We start from the raw sequence: 18,439 nt of genomic DNA, 5'->3' as shown, positions 1-18,439 counted from the left end.
TTTCTTTTATATATTGATTCTCAAAAGACTGAACATTCTGAAGTGTTTCGTCAACATTTTCTAATATATGCAATTATTTCCACAAGAATTTGGCCCCCAAATTTCCTTTTTCTCAGCTACTTACTGCTAGCATTTTGAACTTCTTAGATTCCAATCTATCTTTCCATGCTGCTAATGATTTTTCTAAACCCCAATCTAACCAGGTCTCTGAGTGGGGGTTGGTCGATAAAGTCACATCACCCATAAAATAAAGCCCTGTTACCAGCCCAGGATACAAGGATCCTAAGGACACTGCTTGTGCCCAACTCTTCACCCTGTACTTCACCCTGATCTACCCACAAACAAGTTCACCTGAGATGTTAATGCCAATCCCAAACAACAATCCTCTCACAACAGTAGTTGACACATTAGGAAATTCTGAGACTTCTGTCAGTGCAGACAGGGTCGGGATTAGTGTTCAGGTAGGTTAGTGTTCAAATAGCAAGACACTCTTGGCTCCGAATCACACACAATTGAGAAGTTTGTCACATGCAGCCCATAAGGGACACAAAAGGAAGACATGACATACAGTGTTCTGCAGGCCACACTCTATTATCATTTTCTTAAATAGAATAATTATGGTTTGTGGCTGACTCCTGTGCATTTACTGAACCCATTTATCATCTTTCTAAGCATAGTGCGATTATATCTCCCAGGTTTACTGCAGTTATATGTGGCCATGAGCCAAATTTTGGCCAATGAAAAGTAACTAGAAGTGATGTGCATCACTTTTGGGCTGAGGAATTAAGAAGTAGGTGTATCCTCCCTATGCTTCTTTTCTCCTTTTGCTAGATGAATGGAGAGAACTCTGAGGATCTAGAAGAGGATGGAAGGAATTTGAGTACTTGGATGACCAGGTAGAAGGCTATCTGACAACCAGGAACACCTGATTGGGTTTTAAGTTTGTGGGTTCTACTGAGCATCAAGGTTTTGCAGTTAATATATTACGGCAGCTAACTTTACTCATCCTAACTGATATAGGGATTTTTCTGGAAAGTATAGCCATGATTAACATTCTGCAAATAGTTAGAAAAAAACCCATTGAATAACTATCTTTCATCATCTTCCTAAGGCATTTATAGAGACCTATGCAGGGAAATCTCCTCTTTCAGCTGCATATCTTAAGTTCCATGGCAGGGTTGAAATACTGTACCATTTATTTAGTTACTCTATAGTAAGCATTTATTACATCTTAGGTACTAATCTTTATTTTCTAAAAAGCTTGTAAAGTTTGGCATTATTTTCATTATCCTATGGATGAAATATCTGAGGTACAGAGAACTCACAAGGCTAGTAAAAAACAGAACTGAGATTTGAATCTGATTTGCCTCTTTTTTGGCTTAAAACAGTAGCAATTTATTTTTTCACAGTTCTGGAGCTTACAAGTCCAAAATCAAGGTGTTAGCAGGGTTGGTTCCTACTGGAAGCTTTGAGGGAGAGTCTGTTCCATGCTTCTCCCCTAGCTTCTTGTGGTTTCCCACAATCCTTGGCATCCCTGGATTTGCAGAGGTACTGCTCCTCTACCTCTGTCTTCACATGGCATTCTCCCCTGTGAGTGTCTGTGTCTCTGTTTTCTCTTCTTATAAGGACACCAGTCATACTGGTAATCCAGTATGGCCTCCTCTTAACTTCGTTACATCTTCAAAGACCCTATTTCCAAATAAGGTCACTTTCACAGGTATCAGGAGTTAGAACCTCAACATATCCTTTTTGGGGGGACACAATGCAACCCACAACAGGGATGTTTGGGCTGTTACAAGGACTAGGGGCACAACTGGCATTTAGAGTAGGAGCCAGAGGTGCTAACTACATGACTCCTAGCTACGAGGCCACACTCTAATCTGGGAGCTTTAACTTCTATTGAAATGGGAAAAGCCAAAAAGAGAGACAAAGGAAGACAAAGAAAGCCTACTCTCCCAACCACAGGAGCTGAAACTAGTTATAAATCAGAAGTGCTGTGCCCCACGGTTATAGGTTCACTGTGGGAGCCTGACATTAGCTCTGTATCCTTCTCTCTGATCTATACTCTTCTTCTGGGAGGCCTGGAAAAGTCCACATTTATTCCCAAACCTACTAGGGATACAATGCTGCCAATTTTTGCCCTCTGGTAACATAATAGGCATTGAGAGGCCTAATTTGGGTCTTCACTTTAAAAATGTCTGCACTGGTAGTCCAGAGGAAAATTATGTTTAATCCCAGAAAACAATTTTAAAGGCATTTTTCTTATTTTTGAAAAAACAAGGAGCTTAAAGATCCTACAGTCTAACTTCTTTCCTTGAGAAAAGATTATGTTCCATTTGTTTGGAGAAAAAGAAGAACTGAGCTCTGGCCAGGAATAAAATGAGGAGTACCTATGAGTGAGTACTTATGATTTTAATTTCAGAATGATGACCTGCTGTCTGATGACTCAAAGCATTTTCAGAAACCTGGTCAAGATGATTCTCTTACTTCCTAGGAAAGCAGAATGACTTACTTCATACACACCTTCAGTCGTTTTTTTCCCAATGCTAATTTTAATTTTTAAAAGTAAAATTAATAATACTAACAGATGTCATCTTTTCAGTCCTTTATAACTTTCTGAGAATGTTCATTTGGAGGAAGAACAGAGGAATTTATTTTAAAGTCTATTTTGTCTGATATGAATATTGCTACTCCAGTTTTTTTTGATTTCCATTTGCATGGAATACCTTTCTCCATCCTCTCACTTTCAGTCTGTATGTGTTCCTAGACCTGAAGTGAGTCCCTCGTAGACGGCATATCTATGGGTCTTGTTTTTTGTATCCATTCAGCCAGTCTATGTCTTTTGGTTGGAGCATTTAATCCATTTACATTTAAGGTAATTATTGATATGTATGTTGCTATTGTTATTTTCTTAATTTTTTTTTATAGGTCTTTTTCTTCCCTTCCTCTTTTGTTCTCTGCTCTTGTGTTTCTTGCCTAGAGAAGTTCCTTTAGTGTTTGTTGTAAACTGGTTTGGTAGTGCTGAATTCTCTTAGCTTTTGCTTGTCTGGAAAGCTTTTGACTTTTCCACTGAATCTGAATGAGAGCCATGCTGGGTAGAGCAGAGGAGTTTAAATGATGTGCTTTTCAAGAACCTAGAAATAAGGGAATAAGTCACATCCTGAGAGCTTAACTTGTAAAGTCTTCACAGAATGAGTGAGCTTAGTTAGAAGTCACAAACTCAAATGCTAAATGGGTCAGATCAGTACAAAACCTGGAAGAAGCCATACAATAGGGAGTGGTGGGGTTTGGGACAAATTGGGAAGTGTATGCACCATGTAAAGTGGTAGGTTTTTCTCAGTTCTCATTGATTCTGCTGTGGCAAGTTCTTCAAATTTTTCAAAAGGAACTATGAAAATGTATTTTCACATGGACTATCTCAATTTTAAAATGTTAAGAGTTTATTCATATATTTTAAAAATTGGTGAAAACCAAACAGAATATTTTTATGGGTTGCTAATTTGCAACATTTGAGGTAGGCCATTGGAAGTAATAATGCAAATGAATATAAATGAGTGACTAGAGAGTTTGTGAAACACTCTAAAATGCCAAGATGAGGGTAATCTCAGGATCCAGGAAGGACAGGAATGTGACTCCATTTTAAGAAGCCGAAACTATTACTGGCATTGGGACCTCTTCTGGAGAAAGCCAGTGTGTCCAGATAGGGGAAAAACAAGGGTAGCTGAGGAAAAACAAGGGCCTAAGAACACAAATTTGGTAGTTTCATCTAACGTAGATATTAGAAAGGTATCCTGACATGGGATAAGAATGATTAATCAAGCAGAAAAAAAATAGTTCTTGCTCCCCTCTTTTATTCATTTAACAATTATTAATTGCATTCTTTTGATGTTCTAGGGATTTTGCTAGCTGGACTGATTCCCATGCTCAAACAACATATGGTGATTAATTTGGTTTCCCAAGTTTCCTGACAGAGGAATAATGTGATGGTCATTATAAAATAATATTCACTACCATATACCTGTATTTTCACATACTAGCTTATGCACTGGTGTTTGCAGAGTTTAGAAGAGTCTGTATCCCCAGGTCAGATTAGCTCTGGGTATTCCAACAGTGTTTCTGAACTGGTAATGCCTAGGAGACACCACGGATCATGACAGTTTCTCCAGGGAACCACAATTCTCTGAGGCCTTGTCTGAGTGTATGCTTCCCTTCTATAAGAAGCCATTAAACTGCAGCAGGCTGAGGACTTTCACTTCCACTCATGAGGATTAACTACTACAGTATAAGAAACAGCTGTTATCAGCACTGGACAAGAGACAGTGCAAACCTGTGACACCGAGAGAAAAGAAATAAATGAGGTGGGCCCTAGGAGCATACCAACTCATTGCTTCTAGGCAGTTCCCAGGCTACAGTTCAGGCAGGGAGAACAAAAACAGAGCCTAGTGGTCTTACTGAGCTGGGGAGACAGAGATTGAGTAGGGAGGGTGAGTTAGCAATTATCTATGGGGCAGAATACCAGAAAGGAAGGAGCTATACTAAAAGAAAGCTGCAATATCAGCAACAAGGTCCCCTCTACTCTTGACATGCATGGGGTGAAATTACATGAGGCTGCTTGGTAGCTAAACAATCCTCAGAGTTCACAGAGGGCCAGAAGACGTTCACAATCCCACTAGTCAGAATGCAGAGTATTATAATACATAGGTATTATAAGAGGCCTAATACAGGTGATGCCTTAGTTGTGGACTATTGTAAGTCTCTGGGCTTACAATAAACAAGCTAAACACAAGTTTCAAAAGGATCAAACAGGGCTGCAAGTTAGTTAACTGCATGCCTGAACAAAGTCCAGCACTAAAGAAACACAACAAAACCCAAAAACTCAACACTTTCCAGCACTGAATAAAAAATTACCAGGAATGCAAATTAGCAGGAAAAAAAAACCTATAACTAAGAGAAAATTCAATCAATCTCAGACTGACAGCCTAGAAATGATAGAGCAAGGATGACAAAACAACTACAGTTGGCCCTTGAACAATGTGGGGGTTAGGGGTGCCGGCCCCCATGCAGTTGAAAAATTCACATATAACTTTATAGTAGGCCTTCCGTATCAGCAGTTCCACATCTGTGGATTCAACCAATTGCTGATCATATAGTACTGCAGTACATATTTATTGAAAAACAATCTGCATATAAGTGGACCTGTGCAGTTCAAATCTGTGCTGTTCAAGAATCAACTGTATTATAAATATGCTTCATATGTCAAGAAGGTAGATAAAAACCTGAACACAATGGGGAAAGTGATAAAATATAGAAAAAGATCCAATTGATTAAAATCTGAGATGAAAAATGCAAGATAGGAAAAGAAAAATACACTGGATAGGATTAACAGAAGATTAGCTTTTTCAGAAGAAAAATCAGTGAACCTGAAGACAAATCAACAGAAACAATATAAAAAGGAGCCTGGAGAACACAAAGACTAAAAAGACTGAAAAAGGGTAACCAAAGTATAAGTAACCTGTAGGACAATATTCAGTGGTCTAACATACATGTAATTGGAGTACTAGACAATATGATTCTGGAAAATTTTCTAAGAACATGCAAGACCTGTACATTGGAAATTACATAACATTGCTTAAAGAAATTAAATAAATGAAAAGCTAAATGACATTCATGGGTAGAAATATTTGATAGTAAGTCTTCAGTATTCCCAAACTGATCTATTGATTCAACTAAATCACAATCAAATATCAGCATTTTTTGGGGGTAAAAATTGACAAGTTAATTCTAAAATTTATATGGAAATGCAAAGGACCTAAAGCAGACCAAACAATTTTTTAAAAGAGGAAGATTTCAAAGCTTACTATTATGCTATAATAATCAAGACAGTGTTATTACATAAAAGTACACATATAGATCAAAAAGAAAAAAATTTCACATATAGACCTATACATGGCCAACTGATTTTCAACCAAAATATGCCAAGAAAATTCAAGGAAGAAAAGGATAATCTTTCAGCAAGTAGTACTGGAACAATTGGATATCCATATATGCAAAAAAAATGGATCTGACCCTTACCTTACACTATATACAAAAATCAACTTGAAATAACTCATGGACCTAAATATATGATCTAAAACTACAAGCTCTCTAGAAGAAAATCTTAGGGACCTTGAGTTTGGCAAAGATTTCTTAAAAAAACAAAAATCACAGAATAAAAGAAAAAATTAAATTGGAATATATCAAAAGTAAAAACTCTTGCCTTTTATTTATTTTTCATTTTAAACTTTTATTTATTTATTGGCCATGCCACAAGGCATGTGGGATCTTAGTTCCCCAACTAGGGATCAAACCTGTGCCCCCTGCAGTTGGAAGCATGAAGTCCTAACCACGGGACTGCCAGTGAATTCCAAGCACTTGCTTTTTATTTTTATTCTTATTTTTTATTTTATTTTTTAACACGTTTATTGGAGTATAATTGCTTTACAATGGTGTGTTAGTTTCTGCTTTATAACAAAGTGAATCAGTTATACATATACATATGTTCCCATATCTCTTCCCTCTTGCGTCTCCCTCCCTCCCACCCTCCCTATCCCACCCCTCTAGGTGGTCACAAAGCACCGAGCTGATCTCCCTGCAAGCAATTGCTTTTTAAAAGATACCATTAAGAACATAAAAATGAAAGCCACGAACTGGGAAAAATATTTGCAAACATATGTATGCTAAAGGACTTCTACTCAGATTATATAAATAACTCTTTTAACTTAAAAATAAGAAGACAAGCAACCCAATAACAAATGGGCATTTGAACAAACACTTCGCTAAAGATGTGCAGATTGCAAACAAGCTCACGGAAAGATGTTCAACATCACTAGTCATCAGAGAAATGCAAATTAAAACCACAATGGGATAACACTATGTACCCACTAGGACGACTAAAATTATAAAGACTAATAATTCCAGGTGTTTGTGAGGATGTGGAACACCCGGAGCTCTCATATAATGCTATTGGGAAAGCACAACGGCACAGCTACTTCAGAAGACAATTTTTTATAAAGTTAGACATTCCCTTATTCTATGATCCACCAATGCCACTCCTAATTATTTTCCCAGGAGAAACAGATACAAAGACTTTTATGCAAAAGTGCAAAAAAATTTTATAATAGCCGTTAAGTCTCAGCTGTATTCATAATAGCTAAAAACTGGATTGAATCCAAATGTTTATCAACATTTGGGTAAACAAATGGATAAAATGAATAAACAAATTTTGGTATATTTCAGGCAATGGAATACTATTCTGTACTATAAAGAACAAAGTACCAACATATGCAACAATATAAATGAATCTCAACAGCTTTAATCCCAGAAACAAAATGCTAAATACTGAAAGACTCTGTGTATGCAATTCTAGAACAGAGTAAACTATAGTGATAGAAAGCAGGTTTGAGGTTGCCAAGGGGCTGACTTCAGAGGCTTGAAGAAACTTTCTGGAGAATGAAAATGTTCTATGTCATCATTACAGTGACGGTTACATGACTATATACGTTTGACATAACGTCAAAATGTACACTTAAAATCACTGGATTTTATTTTATGTGAATTATACCTAACTAAAACTGATAAAAATGTCCTATAATCCTATCACCCAGAGGACACCACCATTAATATAATATAAAATACCTTTGTTTAGCTCACAGGAAACATTTTGACCAGGCCCAACTGTGAATGGCTGCAAGTAAGAAGAAATTAACACATCCCCTCCAGAGTCTGTCCAGAACTAGGAAATATCTACAATGACTTATAGCCTTTTTTATTCTTCCTCCTCACCTCCCCTCTCTTTGTTCTACAAAAGAAACTAGCATTGAAATCCAGGCAAGATAGTTCTTTGGGACACCAGTCCACCATCTTATCAGTCTTCTGGCTTTTTGAATACAGTCAGTATTCTTTGCCCCAGTATATCATCTCTCGATTTATTGGCCTGTCATGCAGTGAGCAGTAGGACTTTGGACTCGGTGACGCTTCTATGCCTGAAATCACACTTTATTTGTATACTTTGTATCCTATATTAAAAAGAGTTAAATATAGCTTTGTGTTACATTATTATATGCTTGGAAAGATGATTTTTAATGGCTACTTATAATTTCCTTAACCATTCTATTGTTGGATATTTAGGTTATTTCCAACTTTTGTCTGTCACAAACAACTAAAGCAAGGAAAATATATTTATGTATATGTTTATATATGTTTATAATATATTTGTTTTTTAAAAAATTTATTTATCTTTACTTATTTGTGACTGTGTTGGGTCTTTGTTGCTGTGCACGGGCTTTCTCTAGTTGCAGTGAGCGGGGCCTACTCTTCGTTGCAGTGCGTGGGCGTCTCATTGTGGTGGCTTCTCTTGTTGCAGAGCATGGGCTCTAGGCATGCGGGCTTCAGTAGTTGTGGCACGTGGGCTCAGTAGTTGTGGCTCGTAGGCTCTAGAGCACAGGCTCAGTAGTTGTGGTGCACGGGATTAGTTGCTCCGTGGCATGTGGGATCTTCCCTGACCAGGGCTCAAACCCATGTCCCCTGCATTGGCAGGCAGATTCTTAACCACTGAGCCACGAGGGAATCCCAATATATCTTTTTTTATTCTGTAATTAAGATCTTCCCTGACACCCAATTCTGCATGATGTTTTAACTGAGCACTGGAACAGCCTTCTTCGTGGCTACCTTCCACCTATTGGTCCCCACTTTCACCCCTCCCCACACTGTTGCCACAGTTGCTTCCCAAACACAACTGATGATGTCACTCCCCAGTTTACAACTTCAGCTGGCTTTCTGCTGCCTACAGGGCGAAGCCATGGTTCTCTGTTGTGGTACAGATGTTGTGTGATAAACAGAACTCAGGCTTCAACATATACTCTGTTATGGCTGAATTGTGTCCCCCCTGCAAAAAAATATGTTGGTGTCCTAAGCTCCAACCTCAGAATGTCACCTTATTTGGAAATAAAATAACTGCAGATTAACTAGTTGAGTTCATACTGGAGTAAGGTGGGCCCTTAATCTAATATGATTAGTGTCCTTATATAAGAAGACCGCCATGTGAAGACAACACAGACACGGGGAGAATGCAGGTGAAGATGGGGGGCAGAGATTGGAGCCATGTTCTCTCCAAGCCAAGGAATGCCAAGGTTCGCTGGCCAGCGCAAGAATCTAAGAGAGACACATGGGACAGGTTCCCACACAGGGTCTCCCAAAGGAACCAACACTGTTGACACCCTGATTTCGGACATCTAGTCTCCAGAACTGTGAAAGGATAACTTTCTAGGGTTTTAAGCCACCCAGTTTGTGGTATATTGTTACAGCACCCCCTAGGAAACCAGGACACATTCTATGTCCCCAGCACATGTAATGTCTAAGCATTCCTTTTCAGAGTTTTGCTCACACTGTTCTCAGCTCAGAATGTTATTCATACCTCCCCCAACTCCATTTATTTGCCTGGCAAATTTAAGACTTGGTTCCAATATCTATTCTTGGGTAAAAGCTTTTCTGCTTTTCCTTTTTGCCTCAGCAAGTTGGCTGCATGGACCCTCACTGTCTCTTTATAAATTGGACTTAACACCTAGCATTATAATTACCAACTTCTGAAAGCAGAGATCACACCTTACTCATTTTTTAGGTATACCCAGTGCCAAGGGACAGTGAATATGCACTGTCTCCTGAGTAATGAAATCTTATAACATCCTATAGGAGGTGAATGCCACAGTGGACATACTTCAGAATGACTCCGGAGTTTGGCAGACGAAATCTGGTTTAAAATCCAGACTCCACCACTTACCAGCTGCTGGGTAATCTTAGGTAAGTTGCATAACCTCTCTGAGCCTGAATATCCTCATCTATAAGATGGAGATAGGAATTTCTTCCTGGTGGGTTATGAGAAATTGATGAGGTATCATATGTGACTGCACCTACACACCTAGTAGGCATTTAGTAAATGTATACATTTTCATTTTCTGAATATATAATCACCGTTTTTCGTTGGATATAGAGATAAGATTATAAAAATTAGTGTAAATATCTAAAAACAAAAGGCAAATTATTATAAAATTTATTTTCAAAAAATGAGGCATACTTCGTTCTTAAATTACTGATGGGACCATATGCAGAATCTTTGAATTTGCATTTAAACAACCGCAATCTTGTGATTTTGATTGGAAAGCTCTGAGGACCTCGATTTGTTTGTTTACTGGGGATAATTTAATTTTTGGCAACACTTGAAAGAGGAAAAAAAAAGAAAAAAAGAAAACAGAAACAAAGGACAGCGAGATAATATGCTTCCTGGCAAGTCTCTGCCAGTATCAAACTCCCTAATGACTCATTTTTTTTCCCCTAGGGAGAGAGCTAATTTAGACCATAATTGTCTGTCCCTTGAATCTTTCTGAACCAAAATGATCATTGACGAAAGAGCCACTCTGATTCAAGCCCTAGGCTCACAGAATAGTCCCTACGAGGCCCTGCAACACACGAGTGTGAACAGGAACAAAGGTGGTGGAGTTCTGTCAAGATTTCTAACCCCACACAAAGGCCCTTCCAGCAACTACAGACTGTTTCCAAATGGAGCCTTATTGTTTCTCTGGTGAACATACAAAGCAAAAGGCAACAAAACAGACACACCAACCCCATCCCTTCTGAGGACTTGTAAACCCCTTAGATCTGTTGTCATCATCTCCATATCTAGCAATTTCCCGAAAATAAAGTGCGTTTGTTTTCCTAAATGTTGTAACTTGTCAACTGTAAAGGACGACCCTGAGACCATTAAACCGAGCTCCGTTAGAACTGATACGCGTTTATACTGGGCTCGGGACAAGTGTAACAGTCCTTTATTTTAAAGTTCAGATCCGTGAAACAGAAGCAAACGGGATTACAGACAGCACACGGTCCTAGCGGTGGAGTGGAGGAGCTAAAAGCTTGTCTAGTTTAACTCTTGGCTTTACCACTTTTTTCTAGCTACTGCCTCCATTTTCTCATCTATCACATGGAAATAGTAATATTCCCTTCCTCAAAGGTTGCTATACAGATTAACTGAGATGATACTGAACAATGCTTAATATAGCAAGCCCTCAATAAGTGTATGCTATTATTCTAATTATCACTGTTATTGGCTATTCTAGATTTCTGCAAAAGGCAAAGCCCTATCTACAAAGAAACACCTGGGGTAAATGATTCTTTTTCTCAAACTGGGAACAATACAAGATTTAAGTAATAAGCTGTCTACGAAGACAAAGCAATTCCGAAAATGAATTATTCCAGGCTTGCGTTGCCTGGAATGGCCCTAAAATGTTCCCTTTGTTCAAAGGTTGTTACAAAACATCTATCAGCTTCTTACTGAGTGCCCTCCAAGGAACAAGGACTGTCAGATCTCCAGCCTACCTACTTGCAACCTCCCTGCTCCAGGCAATCACTACCAGTCCACTGAGGTTGGCAGAGATAAAATAATAAAGTCTGTCTGTTATCCCCAGTATAAGACATTCCAACTTGCAAGAAAGGGATGCCATCCCCTTTACGACGGTGGTACTGGGTGAGGGGTGGAGATGACAACCTCTACCTTATAGACTATTATCATTCTACCAGAATTTTACTTCTGGGTAACTGTGGGAGAAGAAAATATTATTTCAGCCAAAGTATATGTAAAATTGGTGGAACACTGAAATGGATAAGGGAGTTTTGTGTGTTAATTCTTCTGAATACCACTCTCTCTACAGAAGTATTAACCTATTACACAGTAGCCCAAAACAGAGCTTCCCAATATGTATGCCAGGAATGGATTAGAGGTCTGCCAGAGGTGATAATCCCATCAGTTTTGGGGGAGGCTAAGGTTCTTAGGGCAGTATTATCCCTGACCATGAGCAGGTTCCTTCATGGACATCAGCATGCTGTGCAAATATTATCATTTCCTATGTGTGTCATGACTTGAAAAAGTTTGGGAACCACTGGTTTAGGAAATGAATACATTTTCCAGAGTCTCCTCATTTGTGATCATGGCAAAGCTGAAGTACTGGATGTCTTATTATATTTCATGATCATGGTTACCAATACTAATATGTTCTAGAAAAGCCAGATACACATTCTTGACCTGAAAGGTCATTCCTGTAACCAAAACTCTATTATGGTTAGCTTCCTTTGTTTTCAAGAGATGCAGTAAGGGGTAGCACAAATAGTGAGGGCTTTCGCAAGGTCCACCAAGGGAGGCAGAAATCCCATGGGAATTAAAAGACTGGACATATTCAGACAGGATATGGAAGCCAGCAGCTTGAGAGACTACAGCCACAAGACACCCTGGGTCTTCACCCTGATACTCCCCTAATAACATGACTTGGCCACATTCTTTCTTTGCTTCTCTTGGGGGACTGTCTTGCATTTTCTCCCAGATGGCTACCAGTTGGCTTCTGTACCCTCTATTCTAATTTTTTCCACTGGTTCTTTGCTTCTGCTTACTTCTAGGTTCAATTTCTCATAAACTCAACCTGCTCATAATTCCTCCTGGTCCCCAATTCTACCTGCTGGTCAATCTCGATCTCCCCCTCTCCCTTCCTCCCTCCCGTTTCTTCCCTCTCTGCATCTTTCAGTGCCTGTTTCTACTGCTAACTCTCTTGTGTCGCTCCACATTTGCCAATCCACATTCTTAAGAATAAGACTCTGGGTGGCATTGCCAGCTCCTGTTTGGGCAGAACCTTCTCTCAGGCCACTCACCAACCTATGGTTTGACTATTCTTGGGACAAATGCCCACTGGGTGAAAGGGGCTGGAGTCATAGGGTTCAAAAACTTTTCTTCAACAGAGCTGCGGTGGGTGGGACAATTTGCTTTTGAAGAGCTCGAGGTAAAGAAGGCATAACATACTTAGAACAAACCTCCCAAAAAAAACAAGGTTTTATATTTCTACATGCCAAAGAGACCATTTAAACATATTTATTGTCTTATAAAGAAACTCTTTTGGTAATTTTCTTCTCTTTCCCTTCTTTTTTCCCAATCCATCCATTTATCCATCCATCCATCTAATGAATATTAATCTCTCTGTCTTCAAAAGAAATGCATAAGGTTTTCCATGACCATAATAGTCCTTGAGGACCATGAACCTATTAGGGGAGAAAAATTGTGTATGCAAATCATTATCAGTGCCCAAGAATGGCATAAACCAAGTGCTATGGAAATTCAAAGGAGGAAGACATCTTCTGGCTGGAGAAGATGCCACTTCAGCTAGGCCCTGAAAGATGGCAAAGATTCTGATATTCATTCCATACATAAGGAACAACATGAACCTAAGCTTGAGTTAGTAGAGTTCTATAACCTCAAAATTCAGATTTTGGCTTTTTAAGTTCTAGAAAAAATGCATAGTCATTGTCAAAAAATTCAAACCAAACGGGAAATATATAGTATAAAAGGCCTGACTCTCATCACTGCCCACCTGCCTTTCCGCGAAAGGCAACCTCCTCTCCAAAGGTAACCGCCATTCATCGTTTATTATGTATTTGTCCTGACTCTTTCCTATACTATTAAATTAGAGCTCTATAATTATTTGACTAGGAAGATATTATTAAACCCATTTTACCAAAACGTGGGTTAAGTAACTTCTTTGGGCTAAGGAATTCTTTAAGTGAATGTTCCATCATACCTTGTTATTATAGGGCTATTGGCTTGAAGTGATTTAGAAGGACTCAATTCAGTATTGTGAGTAGATCTTGTTTATGAGGAGTCATTTTGACCAGAACTGGAAGAAGCCTAGAGGTGGGTACTCACATATTAGATGAAAAGATTCCACTCACAACAGAAAGTCCTATATATACTGAGATGGGTATTCAGGTGTCAGCAGACCTTTTGGTATACCATAGGCTTTATTTTTGTCTCCAAGAGAAGGTGAATTTTACTCCAATAATGGAATGCTGATGAAACTGTTGAAGGCTTAAGAGAAATAAGACATGTTCTCCTCTACAACATCACTTTTAAAATAAACCAAATGAATTATTTATCGACTTGTGTCTAATACAACAGCCAACTGAATTTACTCAAGCTTCTTCCTCTCATATCCAAAATCAGACTTTAAAGGAACATATCATAGAGCAGATAATGGGCACAAGTTATACGAATGTAGAACACTTACCCCAGACTGCCATGAAAACAGCAAAGAAGACAGTGGCTCCATTGTCAAAAAGGTGGGTTACCTGGGAACATTATGAGTCACAGTTAAACTAATTTCCTATATATAATATTGCAATTCACATTTTTTTTTTCATGTTCTGTAAAAATAGCTCTGACGATGCAATGAATTTGACAGGGTTTCTTTGGGGGATATTCCTTTTGGACCATAAGGAAGAAGGGATTTTTTCCTGTGAAATAGTTTGGATATGGAAAGGAGAATTTGTTCCATTTATGTGGCTATCACTTAGTTGAGCATTTATCAGCAGCCCCAATGGTGCTGTTAAGAATCTCCTTTTGCACACTATAAAAACTAATACACATGCATATCTCATGTGGATAGATTTATATTTAAGACCAGGTAGGGGGCTTCCCTGGTGGCACAGTGGTTAAGAATCCGCCTGCCGATGCAGGGGACACGGGTTCGAGCCCTGGTCCGGGAAGATCCCACATGCCGCAGAACAACTAAGCCCGTGCGCCGCAACTACTGAGCCTGCACTCTAGAACCCACGAGCCACAACTACTGAGCCCACGTGCCACAACTACTGAAGCCCACGAGCCTAGAGCCCGTGCTCCGCAACAAGAGAAGTCACCTCAATGAGAAGCCTGTGCACCTCAACGAAGAGTAACCCCTGCTCGCCGCAACTAGAGAAAGCCCTTGCACAGCAACAAAGACCCAACACAGCCAAAAATAAATAAATTAAAAAAAGAAAAAAGACCAGGCAGGTATTAATGTTGCTGCTGTAAAGGTTTCTGATTTCCCCAGCACTATTTTTAATGCTTCATTTATTCTCTTTGAAAACATGGCCATTTTGTGCGTGTAGCTTTGAGCAAACATTTTCTGGGCTGCCCCCGGACTATGGCATTATAAAGAAGAGCAACCCATTAACACAAACCACTTCTACCTTTATTAAAGCCTCAGGTAATCACTACATTTACCTCTTACACATAACACAAAGACAGCTAGCAAATACTTTATTGCTAGAATAATATATTCTATTGCAATCATCATAGCAGAAAGCAAAAATATCTCTTTTCGCTGTAACACTGCCAAGCTCATTTCCACCTCCAGGATAAATCACACCAACGTCAAGCCAAACTGAAATGATGACTGATACGTTCGTAAAGCATAACCTTTATTTTTTGGGTGCTTTATAGCTCTCTGTAAAGTATACTTTACTGTCCCTTGGAGAACGTGCCAAGTATAAACAGGTCTTTTCCTATTATATCAGATTGTGAAGCATTTCAAAATTTTCCAAAAGCTTATGACTTTTCTTTCTTTAAACACAGGAGAGATGCGGAGCATTCAGACACCTAGCGTGAGACAAAAGTCTAAAGCCAACTTATTTCGATGCCAGAAGGAGTGTTACACTATGTATATCAGGTGGTCAGCATCAAATCAAGCCCGAAAGCCTTGGTGGTAAGTGGTTGGTTTGTGCTCCCTCCTAGGGTATTTCCTGGTGGACACTCCCTGCACCATCAGGGAAGATTCTGGAATGGATTGTGCCTGTCATTGTTTTAGGCTGTGGGGATCATTTTTCCTCCTTCTCTGGGTAACATGGCTCAAGTACAACCAATCGGAGTCCTTCCCTGGAACTGGTATGAAAACACTTGGAGTGACACATTTTCCCGCTGCAGTTACTGATTTGGAAATATGTGAATCAGGGTGAATTAATAGGGACTTCTAGTTCCTCCTAAGATGGTAAGCTAGGACAGGCTGATGGCTCCCTCTGCCAAAATCAAACCTGGAGAAGCAGGAGAGTAGATTTCAGGAACTGACAAAACACACAAACCAAGATCCTGAGAAATGCCAGGGAAAACAGAAGGTTGCCTTAAGCTGGTGTGTGTGTGTGTGTGTGTGTGTGTGTGTGTGTGAGATGGTGGGGAGTGGTAGTGGTTCCCAAGCGGAGTGAGAACACAGGTTAGAGAAATACGTAAGTTCCAGTCTAGCCTCTCCCTCAATGGCACTGGAAAATTAGTTTCCCCTCCCTCAGAAATCAGCTACAACAGGTCAAATCACAAGTGCTGGTATTCTTGGGGGTAATATCAGGGACGCCCAGAGTCCCGCTTTGTCGGAGAGATGATGAATGTAGGTGCTGCCTGGCAGGCTGGCCTCGAACATTCACTTCTCGGTCCTTTCCCTTTTAAACCCCAGGGCTGGTAGTTACAATTAAGGGACAGCGCCTCCTTCCAATTCTGCTTTGTTCTAAGCAGGCTTACAAATGAAACTCTGACCAGAAAAGTCCTCTGACAGAGCGACAGCGCACAGTGGTGCCTGGGACACGTTGTCCTCTTCTCTCTGTAAACTCACCAGGACTGACCTGGCCTCTGACCCTCACCCAAAGTGGTCGATACCTCCATGGGACAAGCACTCACAGGCCAAAATAACAGAATATCTGGGGAAGACAGCTGCCTCCAAAAAATTCCAAAGTAGGCAATATACACCTTCTGAAACAGACATTCTGTAACAGCAGATCAAGAATTTAAAATAAGCGTACAAATATGTTTAGGGAGATACAGGAAGGAAGATGGAGGCCTGGAGCTGTGACAGTCAGCAGCCATCTCTCCCGTCATGAGAAGAGCATCTGTCTACAGAATGATCACATAGACAGGCGGCCAGAGAGTGAGATCTGAGGGCCTGGATGACCAGTTCTCGGCATGAGGTTCTGCTGCTCAGACAGTGTGAGCTGCTCTAGTATCTTCTGCAGTGAAACAAGCCAGTAAATCCCTTTCTGCTTAAGCCAGTTTGATTGAGTTTCTGACCCTTGCAAGTACAAGTGCGAGGGTCAGGGATAAAACATCCCTGATGAGCACAAGAGCTGCAGACTGACTTGGATCTGGGCTCCTACTTGATCCAATATTTCTCTGCATCCTCAGTCTCATTAAATCAGCCTGGCATTTCGAAAGGAGACTCTGTATAACTTCAGTTATTTCATTCTGAGGCTCTTAAGCCTTCCTTTTACTAAGTTTCTAGGCCAGGCCAAATCCAAAATTTAGAATCTAAGCATCTTGAAGCTCAGTATGGCACAACAACGTGTTTTATACTCAGATAAACCAAGAGCCAGCGACTTGCTGCTGTGTGACCACAGATAAACAACTTCTACCTCTCTGAGTCTCTGAGTAAAATGGGAATAATAACACCTACCTTGAAGTTGCTGTGAGAATTAGAAATAATAAATGTAGGTTGCCTAGCTATTATTATAATTATTATCATTTTAGATCTAGAGAGTTTGGTAGGACAACCAACCAATGAAGGCCCTATAAAACCTGAGCACGCTAAACTATCCATGATGATTATTTTAAGGAATTATTACAGCTCCCCTAAAAAAAAAAAAAGAATTTCACTCAAGGCAGATCTTTCACATAACAAACAAACATCACTCAGACAAACAAACAAAACTTGGCTTCTGAGATTCCCCCAAAGCAGGATTTTTACACCTGAGTCATTCGTGCTTAACTCATGATCTTTTTTTTTTTTTTTTTTTTGCGGTACGTGGGCCTCTCACTGTTGTGCCCTCTCCCGTTGCGGAGCACAGGCTCCGGACGCGCAGGCTCAGCGGCCATGGCTCACGGGCCCAGCCGCTCCGCGGCATGTGGGATCTTCCTGGACTGGGGCACGAACCCGTGTCCCCTGCATTGGCAGGCGGACTCTCAACCACTGTGCCACCAGGGAAGCCCCTAACTCATGATATTTAAACAAAATTATATTACTGACCAACCTCTTTTGAGTCTCACCACATCTCTATTTCCCAAGCTCACTCTGTTGAATTTGTCCTCATCCAGGCATGTCTATCTGTATGTTCTCCAAAGGAAGGGAGAGTATTTTGGGCTTTTCTGGTCCCTTGCAGCACATACTAAAAGCCCAAATCTTTGTAAAATCACAGCTGGCTGCTGTTTCTCCCACCAGACTGGCCACCTACAGGGCTAGAGACAGCATGGATGGGTGGGATCCTGGGCTGCCTATCTAATGTACCCACACTTAAATTGAGCAAAACTCTGCAATGCCAACAGTATAATTAGATGGATCCAAGCTGCAGTGATTGTAGAGGTTACATAAAATCTGCCAACCCCTTTTACACCTGGAATCTGGGTAAGCTGATAGGCAGTGGGTCTTAAAAAGTCTTCATCAGTCTATACTCCAGCCATTGCTTTGCATTAGTGATACTGCCCTTCAGTAATGAACTCTAGAAATTTGATGAATGTGTCTAAAATTTTAATAAAGTGAGGTATAACATCAGAAAGGGGTATGTAATAACATATAGACATAATGGT

General features: G+C 39.9%; 1 protein-coding gene across 1 annotated transcript in view; it reads right to left on the bottom strand.

Moving 5' to 3' along the window:
* ANO4 (anoctamin 4) overlaps positions 1 to 18,439 on the bottom strand; it is a 202,647-nt gene that overhangs the window by 78,020 nt on the left and 106,188 nt on the right. The window contains exon 12 of the mRNA XM_022600027.3: positions 14,133 to 14,193. Coding sequence (XP_022455735.2) covers positions 14,133 to 14,193 — 61 coding nt within the window. The remainder of the gene's footprint in view (positions 1 to 14,132; positions 14,194 to 18,439) is intronic.

This window comes from Delphinapterus leucas, chromosome 11 (assembly GCF_059928025.1).
Source record: "Delphinapterus leucas isolate spDelLeu-1000000601 "Yukka" chromosome 11, BTC_Dleu_Yukka2, whole genome shotgun sequence".
Classification (NCBI taxonomy): Eukaryota; Metazoa; Chordata; class Mammalia; order Artiodactyla; family Monodontidae; genus Delphinapterus; species Delphinapterus leucas.
This window is presented reverse-complemented; position numbering and strand designations above follow the sequence as displayed.